The following is a 15657-nucleotide window of genomic DNA, read 5'->3' on the forward strand; positions in this document are numbered from 1 at the left end:
AAACCCAGATCCAAATGGCATTCACTATGCAAAATACTGATGACCAAAAGACTATATGCTATTTATGTCGCTACAATGTTGTCCTGAATAGCAGTTTGTAGCCCAGATAAGTGACAGCTGATCTGGGCTGATCTCAGAAAGTCCAGGTTAATTTTTGGATGGGTGACCATAGCCAATTCCAGGGCTCAAGGCAATGGCAAACCATTAGGTTAGAATTTGCTAGTAAAAGTAGACTATTATAGATCGTTAGATTGATATCGTTTAAACTGGAATGTTCACTGAAAAAGCCAGAATAAACTATTTTTAGGCAATTTGTTACTGCTTGAATAAAATTAAAGTATTTAAAGTATGTTTCATATGAAAACATGAATATTTGTGGGAGGGGGAGGGTGGGTAGTCAAGGTCCAGCACAATCCTAGCACCTGGATCAGCCAAACAGGTTGGTTGGGAGGGCTGGGCTGGTTTTGGAAGGTTTGCAAGGAAAAAAGCAGGAAACATTAGTGAGAAAAAAAATTAACATTGCATTTCTCTAATTCATAGTTTGAGATACGTTTCTGCGTATTAATATTTAACTTTTGATAATTTTAATTTTTATATTACAAGCATAATATAAATATTTTATATTACAAGAACCAACTTCCAAATACAATCTATTTATAAGACGACTAATTTGGAAAATAATTGCAATTTTCTGTTTGTGTTTTGCAGCTTTTGCCTCTAGTTGTGGAACAACTTCAGTGGTTGCCCTTTGTGAATCCTAACCTGCACTTCCCTGTGGTGAAGTGCATTTACTGGGCTGTAAGGCAGTTGGATGGAAGTACCCAGGTAAAATACATTTTCATGCAGGAAATGTGCTTTTCACTAAGGATGTTTCTCTGAACAAAACAAAACTCACTTTTTATGACACTGCTTAATCTAAATTTTAACCTGCTTCTAGATGTGATGGGCAGCACATCTAATAAATACATAAATAATAAAAGGGTTAAATATCATTTAATCATAGATAAATCATTTTAATATTAATGTTATATTTCACAATTTTTCTTGTCAGACCTAGTTCTTTTGTGAATCCATCTTCAGAGACCACTAGAATTTTAGATCTGAACACATTATTTTGTAAAATTGCAGCGTTCTCTCAAGCCAGTGTGTAATCTCTTTCTGTTTTTCTGCTTTGATGCAAGTTCATATCAATCTTATAATTAATCATTATGGTACAATGTAATAGGCAGAAATTTCCAAAACCAAACCTACATTCTGAACGGTTCAGTTCTAATTCTGAATATAAACTATAGTGTCAAACATATTAAATGGTTTATTACATTAAATATTTATCTTCTGAGATCACTTGTTTGGAAGTACTTTGCATATTTTAAACGGTCAGATTGCAGTGTTGATAATATTTGACTTTAACATTTATATTACAGTAAAATGTTTATAGAATAAATATATTATGACAATACATAACACAAAATACTATAATCATGTCCTACTTTTTATTGCTTGCATAAATAGCATGCAGCAATGACCTCAACCATGAGACGACTGGGTGAAGACTTATTTAAAGGTGTTGTCCCTAAGGAAAATCAACACAATTCTCCTAAACATGCTACTGATTCCAAGCCCAAGGCTGCATTTTTCTTTAAAAGTTGTAATATATCTTTACGAGTTGTATCAACTTTAATTATAATCAAAGTGGTTACACAAGGTAAGCTTTATAAATATTTTTGAAAATATTAAATACTAGAAACCTAGGAAAACTGTTAGTGTTTTTAGAAAACTTTTTAAAAGTTGTTGGTTCCTACAAGTAATATTTTAAATATTTAAGGTACAGAAGCAAGTCTCTTTCCTACAGTGTTGGTAGAGGCTATCCTTTATTAGGTTTGCTCTTCTCACTTGCTGCTTCAGGCAGGACCACAAAACTTTTAGATTCCACTCACCACTGGTTAGAATTCTATTTTTGATTTTTAGAATTCTTTGAAAGTTACATTCTTCAATGTTTTTAGCAAAGACCATGATGGAAGCCAAGGGCAGAAAATGCCTCTCTCAGAGACATATTTGAATATCTTCTGATGGTTGTGATCTCATTAGGCAAAGGGATCCCAGTAGCTTTGATTCCAATTGTTCCATGCATTATCCATCTTCCTTTTCCTTCTTGGAGGATCTCACAGAGTGGCATTAGAGTACACATCAACTCAATTTACATCTTGGCAATGTGCAACTTAGAACCATTCTTCTTTATGTTGTACGTGCAAAGACTCCTATAAGCTGTTATCCTGAACCACCCTGGAAATACTGGCTATAATATATGCATTTCCTGTTATCTTAATCTCTGATGGCCATAAATGGTAGTTTGGTTGACCATACAATACTTTTTCTTGTCTTCAGAAGATTAGGACCTGCAAAATGACACACGACAGCATTTGAAACACTAAAGGAGTTTTTCAAGGATACGACCAGAAATTAGTAGCCACAATATCAATATCAGTAACAGTGTCTGCTTTCATAGGCTACATCTAAAGGATGTTTAATAAAGGAATGAAAGACATGAAATAAAACTTGGTTGATTAAAAAAAATAAAATGAGAAATATTGGATAAAACAGGGAAGGCATTTAAAGTGGAAATACAAGTGATAAGAGAATGACTCAGATAAGGACTCTTTACAGATTATCCTTGTTTCATGACCACAATTGGGCCCATAATTTCTATTGTAAATCAGTAGGATCGTAATTCCAGTCAGACTTGATTTTACGGCAATTTTTAGGGTGGTTATAAAATCATGCAGGTTCTTAAACAGATCCAGCTCCCCCTGATAGGCATGTTTGCTGAAAATTGGCAAAAAAAAAAAAGAGCCAAGGTGGCGCAGTGGTTAAATGCAGCACTGCAGGCTACTGCTAGATCAGCAGGTCAGCGGTTCAAATCTCACCGGCTCAGGGTTGACTCAGCCTTCCATCCTTCCGAGGTGGGTAAAATGAGGACCCAGATTGTTGGGGGCAATATGCTGACTCTCTGTAAACCGCTTAGAGAGGCCTGAAGGCCTATGAAGCGGTATATAAGTCTACTGCTATTGCTATTTAAAAAAAAAAAAAACCCTTCAAAAATTGGCCAAGAAGAAAGGAAATGCTGTGTTTATTCTATCATAAACACAAGCTGTTTGCCAAGCACCCGATTGTGATCATGTGACTGTGGGGGTGGTGCAAACAGGTTGCTGTAACTGAACCAAAAGAAGCCAGCTGAAGTTTTACAAATTTAAAAGGAAATACAAATAATAAACCAAGGGAATGGCCTGGATAATGTCTCTTTATTGGCTTTACAAGAAGAAGCAATGCAATGGGACAAAGAAGAATTGACGAGAGATCAAATCCTATGACAATAATTAAATGGATTAAAAATTAAGATTTTAACCAGTAAAAGGAAGAAATACAAAGGTTTTTTTATTTCATCAAGGTTAAAATAAGACATGTTCTTATGAAATCCTGGTACAACCTGTACAGAATTTTTGCTGATACCAGAACTAAAAAAATGATGTTTTATGGATTTGCTTATAGGTAAAGTATAAGGCAGTGGTCCCCAACCCCCGGTCCGCGGACCGGTGCCGGGCCATGGAGTACCTGGCACCAGGCCGCGCAGCAGCTGGGGGCCATGATCGCTGCAGCGGCCGGGGGACATGATCGCTGCAGCGCAAAGGCTTCTGGGCCGTGCGCAAAGGCTCCAGGGAAGAGAGCCCCGTGCAGGTACGCAATCAATGTGTCGTCGCGAACAACGCCCCCCCCACCCCTGCGCGCGCTCAGCGGGCCACGGTAAAATTATCAAAGGCTGACTGGTCCGCGGCGATAAAAAGGTTGGGGACCACTGGTATAAGGGATGGGATCTGGGATGAAGACGTAACAGTTTAATTTTACAGAGAGTAAACAACTACTGTTTATGCAGTTAGTTCTCGATTTACAGTCAGTTATTAGTCACCGTTCAAAGTTACAAAGGCACTGAAAAAAAGTAACTTCTGACTTTTTACACTTTCAACCATCGTAGTATCCCAATGGATCAAAATTCAGATCCTTGGTAGCTGGCATTTATTTATAATGGTTGCAGTGCCCTGAGGTCATGTGATCATCTTTTGCAGTCTTCTGACAAAGTCAATGGGGAAGCCAGATTCACTTAACCATGTTACTAGCAACAGCTGTAGTTATTCACTTAAAACTGGCAAGAAAGATTGTAAAATGGGGCAAAAATCATTTAACAACTTCCTTGCTTAGCAACATAAATTTGGGGCTCAATTGTGGTCGTAAATCAAGGACTACCTGTACTGTACTTTCTTCGATGAAGATTGGAATTTTTTATATATTTCTTTTTTATTTCACTTTTCATTTTTTTATTTGTACTTTTTATTCCCTTTTTACTTTACTTTCACTGAGTTTAGTTTGCATTCATTTTTATTACTGTAATTAAACTTTTTTTTTAACAAAAATATGAATTTGAGGGCTTGATAGGTTCGAATTTTGCAATTCAAGAGCCAACAGTCTGAGAGTTATGTGCAGATGAAACTCAGAAAGTACAAGACCTTTGGGGGATATTCTGCAGTTCTAATACAGTCAAGTAATCAGCCACAACTTGTAGAAGCCCAGCAACAAGTTGAATCACCGGATTTGGAGCCTGGGAAGGAAAAGGTCCCCAGCCTTCCCCAGTGGAACTGATCATATTGCAAGGAGCATAAGACTCAACCAAACTAGCAACTCTCTCAAGTTCACTCCAAGGGCAAATCTTCCTCCTGCCTTCCTAGAGATGTTCACAAACAAAAATAATGGCATCATCCCTCCAGTGGAAGGGACACTGGACTCTGATAAAAAAAAAGTATGCCTGGATCCTTACCATAGAGATCCGCCAGCCGAGAAACCAAAAGTTCTAGTCCCAGCTTAAGGACAAAGTCAGCTGGGTGACCTTCAGCCAGTCACTGTCTTTCTAGCCCTAGGAAGAAAACAGTGGTAAACCACTTCTGCAAATCTCATCCAGAAAATTACAGGGGTTTGTCTAGGAATCAATGCTGGCTCAAAGACCTCCCCATTCCTCACCCACATTACTTTGGTTTCCTTTTCAATGTTACATCGACCAGAGAAAGATAAGCTTATGAGTAAAACTTCAATCATTAAGGTTGTGTTCATGAATTTGGAATGGGTGCTTTGAAGCGATGCAGAATAAATGTTCTACAGAAGTAATCAAAATGTGACTAATAACTATTAAACTTTGGAAGTACTTAGTTAACACAATTCAAATTATTAGAAAAAAGGAAAAAGAGCAACTAGATAATAAATAATACATTAAGTCAATACTATAGAATTATACGTATTTCATATGGTAATGACAAGAAATAAACTCTAAACCCCAAGTTTTCAATTTTCACAAATTGAAAATTATAAATGTAAATTATAGTCTCAAATGGTTTTGAAATGGAGTTGAATTCTAAATCAAATTTACTGTTCAAATATAAGTTATTCTAGAGATTGAAACTTTATTGCTATTTTAATAAGCTAATGTTGGGAGGCCTTCCCCCGCCCCAAGTTTTTCTCTCTCTAAGGAGCTGTATAACTTTCCCTTTCATTTGCAGCTGTCTCTTGCTGTATAGAAAGGCAATTTCTGTTTGACTCAATACTGGCAAAAAAACAACAGGCTAGGCTATTTAAACCTAGAGAAACCCGTGACTGTAATTGCTCTGCCTGTCATAAATCACACCCAAAGTTTCTGTTTGAGTTGCAGAGTTGCAGTGGATTAAGCAGTAGCAATAATCTAACTTCAGTCCAAATAAAATGCATGAGATAAAGATGGTAGCTGTTATTGGATCTTGCCTAGAGTCTTATATATTGTCAAAATTCGAGCTGCTACAAAGATGCTTCTAGTTTTGAATTCTATGGTGATCATACCATATCTACCCAACATTCTTTCATCCTTATGCAGGTGTAAATGAAGCTGAACTGCTCTAGTTGAGGTTCAGCTTCATCCATATATTTTCCTTACCAGTACATTCCAGATTGCTTTCATTTGGTTTGTACTTGCTATCAATAGCATTCTTCATGGTTCCAACTGGCAAGGCTAAACCTATTTTTTCAATCACATTAAAGTTTGATTTTGAACTTGGCTTTTACCTTGATTCCTTGGCTGTGCATCTCCAAACAAATATGACAGATGTGCCCATATGGAATATTTTCTGCCCACTGAATGTCATCCTTCAGCCGTGGCAACCATGCTAAGTACTGTATATCTGAAATGTACAGGAAGCCAAGTGCAACATAGACTTCTTAGATAAGGGAGATAGCATTGTTGGATTTTCACTTTTCTATTTCAGATTGACATGTTTTGCTTTCTCAGACAACCATGGGTTGAGCAAGGCAAAAATATTTTCAATAGAACAGATCAACAGTACTCTGATTCAGCTCTGTTCATTAGGGAACAAAACACTTCATCAGTCCATTGAAATATTTCTGTGCTCCTATTAAACTCCATGTCAGAGAGTTCATATCCCATTTTCAAATATCATTGGAAACCCTGATTTTGAAAAAGACCAAAGATTTTCCTGTCTATACAATCTAAATCACTGTAGCTTTTCGAAGGAGATCCATGATGCTTATCCATGTAGTTATCTTGCGCAGAGTCATCTTGTAGGGGAGATAGGTGGCTTTAAAAAATTAAGATTAAAAGTTCCCTCAAGGCCTTTTTGCCATTAATGTAAAAGATTTCATACCTTTTTCCCTCAAAAAAAAAATCATTGATATTTGAACAAAGGGTGTATCCAAATTCTTGGCACATAGCTTTAGCCTCAATTTCTTATATTTTAAAGGATTTTAGAGATGAAGACCGTCTGAAAGAATAGTTAAGGAGCTGTCTATGGAAAAGAGTACATGTCCAAATACTGAAGCCCTCATGAGAGAAACTCAACTCCACCATTTCATTTAGTATAAGGGAGGAATAGAGAGAAACTTGGACAGGTTTCTAGTTTCTGTTATTAAGTAGCATTCCTGAAATCCCTCCCATGTATGTTTTTTATGCTGGTTTACCTTGAAAGGTGGTTTGAAAGTGGTTTTTTTTCCAATCCTGTAATCCTTCCAAAGAGATTTTTGTAGGAACCTCAAATCTGTAAGTCATAGGTTTCCATCATGGAACCTACACTTCATGCTTAAATAATCTCTCAGTTTTCTCTTCAACAATTGCATCAAATATAACTCAGATTAATGTTTTAGAATCACAAAACTTCAGATCATATTTTGTTTCTTTTCTTCAATAGATGTAGATTGGGAGGTAATAGTCATCCATAGGTGAATTAAGGGTTATATCATTCTGGCTTATTTGCTTTTTAGATTTCTATCCCACCTTTACCTCGGGCATAACGTTCTCTCCTTCCAGTCTAGATTGGTTTTAGAGATTACCCAGTGAGCTCCTATGGCTGAAAGCCTCTGCTGGCTGTTGATCCATTGGGTGTCACAGACTTCAGTACTTTTTCCAACAATGGTTCTTTGGGAGCCATGTTTTGGTATCTAACTGGCCATATGATTTAAATTTTTTTCAGTTAGCTGCTTTTGTTTCATTTGAAGCCTCTTTTCAGAAGAACCTTCAATGGGTTGTCCATTCCTCCTAAAGTGTCTTCCTTCAGCCACTCTTCCTGCTCTTAATGCAGGATGCTTTATTATAACTCACTTACTGAAGCCAGCTTACTGTTGGTAGATGGATAGTGTGGTCAGGAGACTATTGCCTATAGAATGGTTAGAGGATGGGGAATGGGAATATTTTCACTGTCTCCTATTAGGTTATATTTCTGATTGAGTTCCCTACTTTTCAAGTGCAGAACTGGAAGTCAGTCAGTCCTCCCACAGATGTATGTAAGATCTCCGTGATCCTGCCTGTTAAAGCAAGAATGAGCAGTGAAGGATGCCTTCAATCCATCATAGGAAAAAGAAAGCCTTAAAATAAGCCAAAATTCCTTTCTTAGATGAAATTTTGAAATGTGTGTTCATTACAAATTAAATTGAATGTACCATTATATAATTAGTAAATAACTTGTTGCTTTAAAGATACAGTAGGGGGCACTCTAAGTAAGATTTTGCAGTTTCTGAGTTATATAATCTTGCAGGAAAATACTGTTATATTATTAACCTACATACATATTACAGTATTTGAAATATATCCAAAGTAAGTGTAGTTTGCATTAAGATGCCAGAATTTTTAGTGAAAAATTTACTGGGAGTAGAGTTGCTACCTATCTACTATTTTAGGGTATCTAAACATACTAATAGCCTACACTGAACACACTGGTAATTTATTTATTATTTAAAAATATAGGATTTTTCCATTATTTCTATTATTCTTTTAATATTCAGATTGATGTTAGCATGGATGATTTTTTTGTTTCAGTGAAGGTTAAATATAGCTTAGTACAACAATAAGTTTCTATGGCCAGTGAAAAATTCATAGTCATGAATTTCATGAGTAGATAAGTGTTGGTATTTTTCAACCATCTAAACATCTATTGATTTTTTTCCTGCATTATTATATCCATTCAAGAGGACCAGCCACCTTGAAACAAAAACCAGGAAATCCTGGGGCTTATGTAAACTATTATATGTTTATAGAGGGACGCGGTGGCTCAGCACCTAAGACACTGAGCTTGTCAATCAGAAAGGTCGGCAGTTTGGGAGTTCAAATCCCTAGTGCTGCGTAACGGAGTAAGCTTTCGTTACTTGTCCCAGCTTCTGCCAACCTAGTAGTTTGAAAGCATGTAAAAACTGCAAGTAGAAAAAATAGGAACTACCTTTGGTGGGAAGGTAAAAGTGTTCCGTGCGCCTTCGGCATTTAAGTCATGCCAGCCATATGACCCTGGAGACATCTTTGGACAGTGCTGACTCTTCGGTTTTGAAACGGAGATGAGCACCGCCCCCTAGAGTAGTGAACGACTAGCACATATGTGCGAGGGGAATCTTTATGTTTATAGAGAGTGGCCTAATTGTTAAGATGAAAGGAGAGAAATAGACTATGGAATCATCACAATGCTACAAGAAATCTACAAAATTTTCTATATTCATCTTTGAAGCTCCATTGTGTACAATTTTGTTCTGATGCATTTTTTTCTAAGGCAGAAGGACAACCTGAAGGCAACCCTCCCAAAATCTGTATGACGATTACTAAGCATCGATCACTTTAATGCAGTGTTTTCAACCTTTGCAACTTGAAGATGTCTGGATTTCAGCTCCCAGAATTTGCCAGCAAACGTGGGAGTGAAGTCCAAATATCTTAATGCTGTCATAGTTTTTTTTTTTTAAAGCATTCTTTAAATGGTCTGTGAACCAGGAGCATTAGGTCTTTCTCCTTTTAGGCTTCTTCCCTGATTCTGTACTTTAGGCATTTTAAATTAAACATTGGCCTGCTGTCCCAAATTTTCTAGCATCAGCTCTAGCTTTGTTTAGACATATGCTCGCACATTTTTAAAAAATGAACATTAAAAATTAAAAGCTTGGGGGTGGTATAGTGTGACTTTTTTGGTGTGATGTCATCTATGTCTGTCACATCATAAAGGCTTCTTTCACCCAGAGTACGCAAAGTTTCCAATATGCCTACCCTGGGATTATAAATCATTTCATATACAGTCTGTTGGCTTAAAATGCGAGACCATTTGGGCCGATGCTGTTCTGTGTGCCATAGAAGAATGCTTGTTGCTTTCCTAAAGTTGGAGTTCCACTTCTTAACTAGATGAATTTTTCATTTGGTCAGTTCTAAAATTTGGACTATTTGGTCTTTCAAAACTTTTTCCAATTATGAAGGGAGCAAAAAAAAATAATTGTGCTGTATAGTAACTACTGTATTATTTGGACTATAAGACACACTGGCGTATAATACACACCATTATTTTGAAAAAATGTTTTTAACTCTGCAGGCTTCCCAAAGCCTCTGCACACCTTGATTATTGGGGAGGGGGATATGCAGAGCTTTGGGAGGCTTGTAGAGTGCTCCTAGAGGCTGGGGGGGAGGCAAAACCAAACAAAAATGGCCCATTTTTTGCTCATTTTTGCCCTCTCCAGCCCCCAGGAGTACTTTGCAAATCTCCCAAACCCTCTGCACGTCCATTTTTGCAAAGGGGGCGGGGTTTCGGTGGGCCAAAAATGCTGTATTCAGTGTATAGGGTGCACCTAGATTTTCACCCTCTTTTGGGGGGAAGGTGCATCTTATACTCCGAAAAATACAGTAAATAACATCACCTTCAGTGGGCAAAGATTGTGTTGCTATATGATGGTTCTAACTTTAAAATAACCTAGGTATGCTGTAAATATAAAGTTCATATAGCTATTGAGGTTGTTGTTAATAAAACATGACAGGATTTTGTGAGTGTAATTTGCTTTGAGTCAATTTTCTTAATATGGTACTGCTTGACACACATAATGAGCAAACATATTCATTTAATAATTCATTTGGTAAGCAATATAATTTAAAAACTTTGATATAGTACATTGTGCAGGATTTTATGCACATTAGTGATGGCCTGTATGCCTGTCTAGAAACAACGGTGTACATCTCTAATATTTAAATTTAAATACATCTTTTAGCTGATTATTTGGCACAAGCCTTTGATTCACTTTGCATTGATCTGAAGACAGAGGAAGGGAAAGTCTTGTTTTTGGACTACCAAGCTGTGCCCATAATATTGACTCACCTAAGAATGTCAAGGAAAGGCCTCCTTTCCAGTGCCATTGACAGTTTACTTCAGATGACAACAGAATCTAGTAAGTAATCAACCTTTCTTTCATACACTTTTTACATTGTTTAGCTTGCTTTATATGCCCTCCATGTTTGATTTTGTGGTAATTGCACAGTAAGTTATTGCAAAGGAGAGATTACTATTACTTTTATCAGGCAGAATGGAAAATTCTGCAAAAGAAAATGTGTTTTCCTCTACTGTACTTCAATATGATAGGCAGCTAGTTTTTAAAAATGAATGCTTTTAAAAACATTTATACTTTATAGAAGGGATTTCAAGCCTTATGCCGATCGGATATTTGTGCATGAAATTATGATGTATGGAACCATAATGTCCAACTAAATATTGTAGGGCTGACTTTTTCAACAAGTTCTGAGATCTCAGCATAGACTTGTTTATGTAAATACAAATTCTAGTAATAAGATGCCTTTAAATTCTTTCTGATTACTAATGGTGATTGAATACTTAGTATGTGTAAGCTCTCTAGAAATAAACGCACACAGTGGGTTTGTGTACAATATTGTTTTGTGGATTGTTTCTTGTATTGGAATTGTAACTAATGGCTTCTTAAATTGATACCTGGATGATTGAATTGTTTAAACTTTCACATGTAAACATTTTGGTCCTGCAACTGTTGATTCCATTCCTCAGAACACCACGATTCCTGTCTCTGTGGTCATATTTTAATATCAAATTAAGTAAGATCTCCAGATGTGCCTCCAGCCAAACAGAATAATCATGCCACATTTAAAACTCACAGTTAGCAGAATTAAAAGAAAGAACTCTGCATTCCTATACAAACAAGACAGCTTGATTTTCTACTGAGATAAATCACTGCTAAGGATTCATCCCACAATTTCTGCCTAGAGTGATTATGCTGTTTTATCTTAACCAGGAAATAATTGTCTTTTTTTAAATCTTTAGCCTCCTAATGTTAAGTGAGTTGTTTTGACACTTAATACATTGTCAGGACTATGTTTCTTTTATGTCAGTTGCACCAAAAATCTACGTGGTAGCTTTGAATTTAGCCTTTTGCTAAACATCTACCACAGTGGATTTGCTTTATATATTACCCGATTTTTGCTTTAAGTGGTAGTATATGTGAAATTATTAAACCCAAGATAACTAAATGAAGTTGCAGAGAAAAATAAAAGGAAAGGTGGGTACAGAGAAGAGTTGGCCTTGCCCTCTTTCATTCCACAAAATTGTCCCTGAAGTACTGCACCTTCATCACAAATAAGTTGTTCACCTATGACTTGACTTTTATCCTTGCAATTTAAATATTCTATTCAGAAGAGAGTACTGGAGCTATCTCAAAGCTTGCCTGTGTGTTTGTTCTCCAGTGCACTGCTCAGAGAGCCCAAATGCTGGGTTAACACAGCCTATCTGCCCTTGGACTGAGTGATGTTTTTCTTGACCACGCCTCCCTTTGCCTGCACATGCTCAATTCGAAAACTCAGTCCGCCCGAGTTAGGGCTGTTTTGGGAGAGCTCCAGTCTAAGAGCAGAAAGGCTGGAAAAAGTTTCCCAATTTGGACCACGTTTAAATTCTCAGATAGAGGAAATCACGCTTCTACATCAGGTCTGTCTATTTGCCTCCAGTGAGGCTTCCGTCGCTTTAAGAGAAGGGCTGCCGGGTTTTCCCTGCTGTTGCTAATTGCAAGCACTGCAGGGGGTTGAAAAGGCTTGCACAGCGGGGGCTGGCTAGCAAGGGAGCAATTAGTGGGATAAACCAAGTTCCCTGTTGGAACAGGGGCGTCCCAGGGGGAGGAAAAGTCCAGCAAGGCTCTGAGAAGGCTCTAAAGCAGGTGAGCCGGATTGCTAGGATTCCCTCGCCTGCTCCATTTTGCCCGGCAACAGCAGCGACGGCTGGAGCCTTCGCGCGCCTTTCAGGGCTGGAAAGAGCGGGAAGCGGCTGCGTGCGCACCCCCCGCCATTTTGGATCGCTCCGACTCACTGGGCAGAGCGGCAGAGCTCAGAGCGTGCTAGGAACAAGGCAGCAAGAAGAGCCCAGCCAGCCAACGGAGCCTCAGCGAGCCCTCAACGACTGCAGAACGCCGCGGGGAGGCTGGGGGCTAGTCTGGGAAGCCAGCTAGTCTCTCCCTCCGGAAAATAAGCTAAGTCTCGGGGAACCGAGGGCGGTGGGAGGAAGGAAATCCGACCCCAAGGCGGCCCTTCCCTCCTGGAGATTCTGCCAGCGCTTTTGGACTGCAAAGGCCAGCGCGTGCCCATCCCAACTCCAGCTATCTTCCAGGCCTCGTGGGGACCTGAAATGGCTGAGGAATGCAGGGAGGCCTTAGGGGATCAGGTGGGGCCCTCCAGCAAGCGCTGCAAGCTGGATCCCTCTGTAAATAAAGGCAAAGGGCACAAAGGCTCACTTGAAAGGTCTTCTCCAAGAGCCACAGTGGATCCCAGGGAGGTTTCAAGGCCCCTTCAGCCAGAACCTAGCCCAGACCGTCGCAGCAGGGAGTCAGCTTCCCCTGATCGTGAGGCCCAATCCCCCGGGGACAGTGAATTCTTGTCTGGGGATAACTATGCATCCAGGGATCCATCTCCTGAAGTATCTTGGGGGTACCCCGACTCCCCTAGCTCCTCCATCGGAGAGGAACGAGATTCTGTCCAGAATTCCCCCTTTGGGAAGGGTGGATCCAGCTCAGGCAGGCCTAGCCAGCGCAGGCCCAGTAAGCAAAAGAAAAAAAGGGGAAAAAGTCCTGCTCTCTCGGATGAAATGAGGGAGGTAATTGCCTTAGCCATCTCCCAAGGGATAGCTGAAGGCATTAAGCGCAAGGGCTCTCGCAAGGGCAAGGCCCCAAAGGAGAAACGCAAACCTAGGGCCTCCACCTCTAAGGAGCCTGTATCCTCCTCCCCATCTTCAAGCCCCTCTCACTCTGGGTTATCAAGTTCTGAGCAGGAAGAAGGGGAGATTTTCGCCCTTTCCGAAGACGAAAACCCCACCCCTGACAAGCCAAAATTCTCTGGCCTGTTTCAACCGTCATTATTCAAGTCTATCTTGCACAAAGCCATGACGGCCACAGAGTTAGGCCCCACTTCCAGGCCTGAGGCCTCTCAGGCTTCCTCTTCCAAGGATCTTAAGCATGGGTTGTTCAAAGAGACAGTAGAAACTCCCGAGGTTATTCCTGTGCCAGACCTATTTATGGACGCGGTACAGCGCCAGTGGCTACAGCCAGGCACCCTGACCAACCCCAGTGGGGGGGATAGAACTCTATATGCAGTAGAAGATAAAATGGAGGAAATCCTCAAATTCCCAGAAGTAGATGCCCCAGTCGTGTCTCTGACTTCCAATTCCAACCTGCCAGCTGAGCTCCTAGAGGGACTTAAGGCAGAAGATAAGAGGTCAGAAAAGGCATGTCAGAAAACACACATGGCGTCTGCCTGGGCCATCAAGGCATCCACCTCTGCCTCCTTTTTTATTAGGGCCACCCTATTCTGGCTGCGCCAACTCAGGTCCAGACCCCCGCCCAGGAAATCTAGGTGGCGCCATGAGCTAACCAAGATTATTACCGCTGTCGAGTATTCGGCGGATGCCACCTTGACAGCAGCAAAATTCTCTTCCAGAGCTCTAGCTTCCAATATCACCTCCCGCCGCCTCCTATGGCTCAGGCACTGGCAGGCCGAAATGAAGGCTAAATGGAAGCTGGCATCGGCCCCATTTAAAGGGGGCTTTCTGTTTGGAGAGGCCCTGGACAAGTTTGTCACCGAAACCAAGGACAAACGCAAGATCCTTCCGGCAACCTTTAAAAGGGGTGACCGGAAAGGGGCGGGGTCCTTTCGTAAGAGACCCTACAGGAGCCAGGAAACAGGGCAATCTTCTCACCCTTCCTCCTATCAGAGGCCCTTTCAGGCAGGGGGGGATAGGCACCAAGACAGATCCTTCAGGGCTCGTGCCAACCAATCCCAGTCTTCCTTTCGGAGACCATTCCGAGGAGGAGGAAACAACAGTGGTGGATCCCGGCCCTTTCGTAAGGGAAAGTGACGGTCACAGGGATCCCCCCATCGGGGGTCGGCTACGGCTGTATGCCGACAGGTGGGAGGAGATAACATCGGACAAGTGGGTCCTCAACACCATTCGCAAGGGCCTTCTCCTGGACTTCCTATCCTTTCCCCAAAGAAAGTTTATCCGCTGTCCTACCCCCAGGAACCCAGAAAAGAGGGAACGCATGAGGGCAGAAATCTGCCATCTCCTAGAGATAGAGGCGATAGAGCCAGTCCCCAGGGATCAGCAGGGGAGGGGCTTCTATTCGATCCTCTTCCTAGTGCCCAAAAGTTCAGGGGGGTGGAGGGCCATCTTGGACCTCAAGAGCCTAAATCAGCATCTGGATTACAAGAGGTTCAAGATGCAGTCACTCCACTCCATCCTGGGCTGTGTGAGGGAGGGGGACCTATTGTCATCAATAGATCTCAAAGAGGCCTACCTGCATGTCCCCATCCATGTGGCCCACAGGCGGTTCCTGAGGTTCTACGCGGAAGGGAAGCATTTCCAGTACAGGGCTCTTCCCTTCGGGCTATCATCTGCGCCCAGAACATTCACCAAAATTCTGGCAGTGCTAGCGGCTCATCTCCGCAACCATCCGGTTCGTCTGGAATGTTATTTAGACGACATAATCATTCACTCTCTCACCACCAAGCAGGCACACCGCGATGTTTCTCTAACTGTGCAGACCCTGCAGTACCATGGCTTCTCTGTCAACATGGAGAAGAGCCAGTTCCGACCATCCACCTGTATACAGCACCTGGGTGCGGTCATCAACTCCACCTCCTGCCAGATATTTCTTTCGCCAGACCGGCTGTCGAACCTGAGACGCAGAGTGAAGCACTGCAGCCTTGCCAGGTCGGTACCCATCATTCAGCTGTCCCAGCTCCTAGGGATAATGATCTCGTGCCTGGGGGTGGTTCCCTGGGCTCGCCTTCAC

General features: G+C 40.9%; 1 protein-coding gene across 2 annotated transcripts in view; it reads left to right on the plus strand.

Moving 5' to 3' along the window:
- CCDC138 (coiled-coil domain containing 138) overlaps positions 1-15657 on the plus strand; it is a 34550-nt gene that overhangs the window by 11722 nt on the left and 7171 nt on the right. For both annotated transcript variants that reach the window (XM_032226950.1, XM_032226951.1), the window contains exons 11-13: positions 709-825; positions 1513-1705; positions 10576-10752. In XM_032226950.1, coding sequence (XP_032082841.1) covers positions 709-825; positions 1513-1705; positions 10576-10752 — 487 coding nt within the window. The remainder of the gene's footprint in view (positions 1-708; positions 826-1512; positions 1706-10575; positions 10753-15657) is intronic.

This window comes from Thamnophis elegans, chromosome 11 (assembly GCF_009769535.1).
Source record: "Thamnophis elegans isolate rThaEle1 chromosome 11, rThaEle1.pri, whole genome shotgun sequence".
Classification (NCBI taxonomy): Eukaryota; Metazoa; Chordata; class Lepidosauria; order Squamata; family Colubridae; genus Thamnophis; species Thamnophis elegans.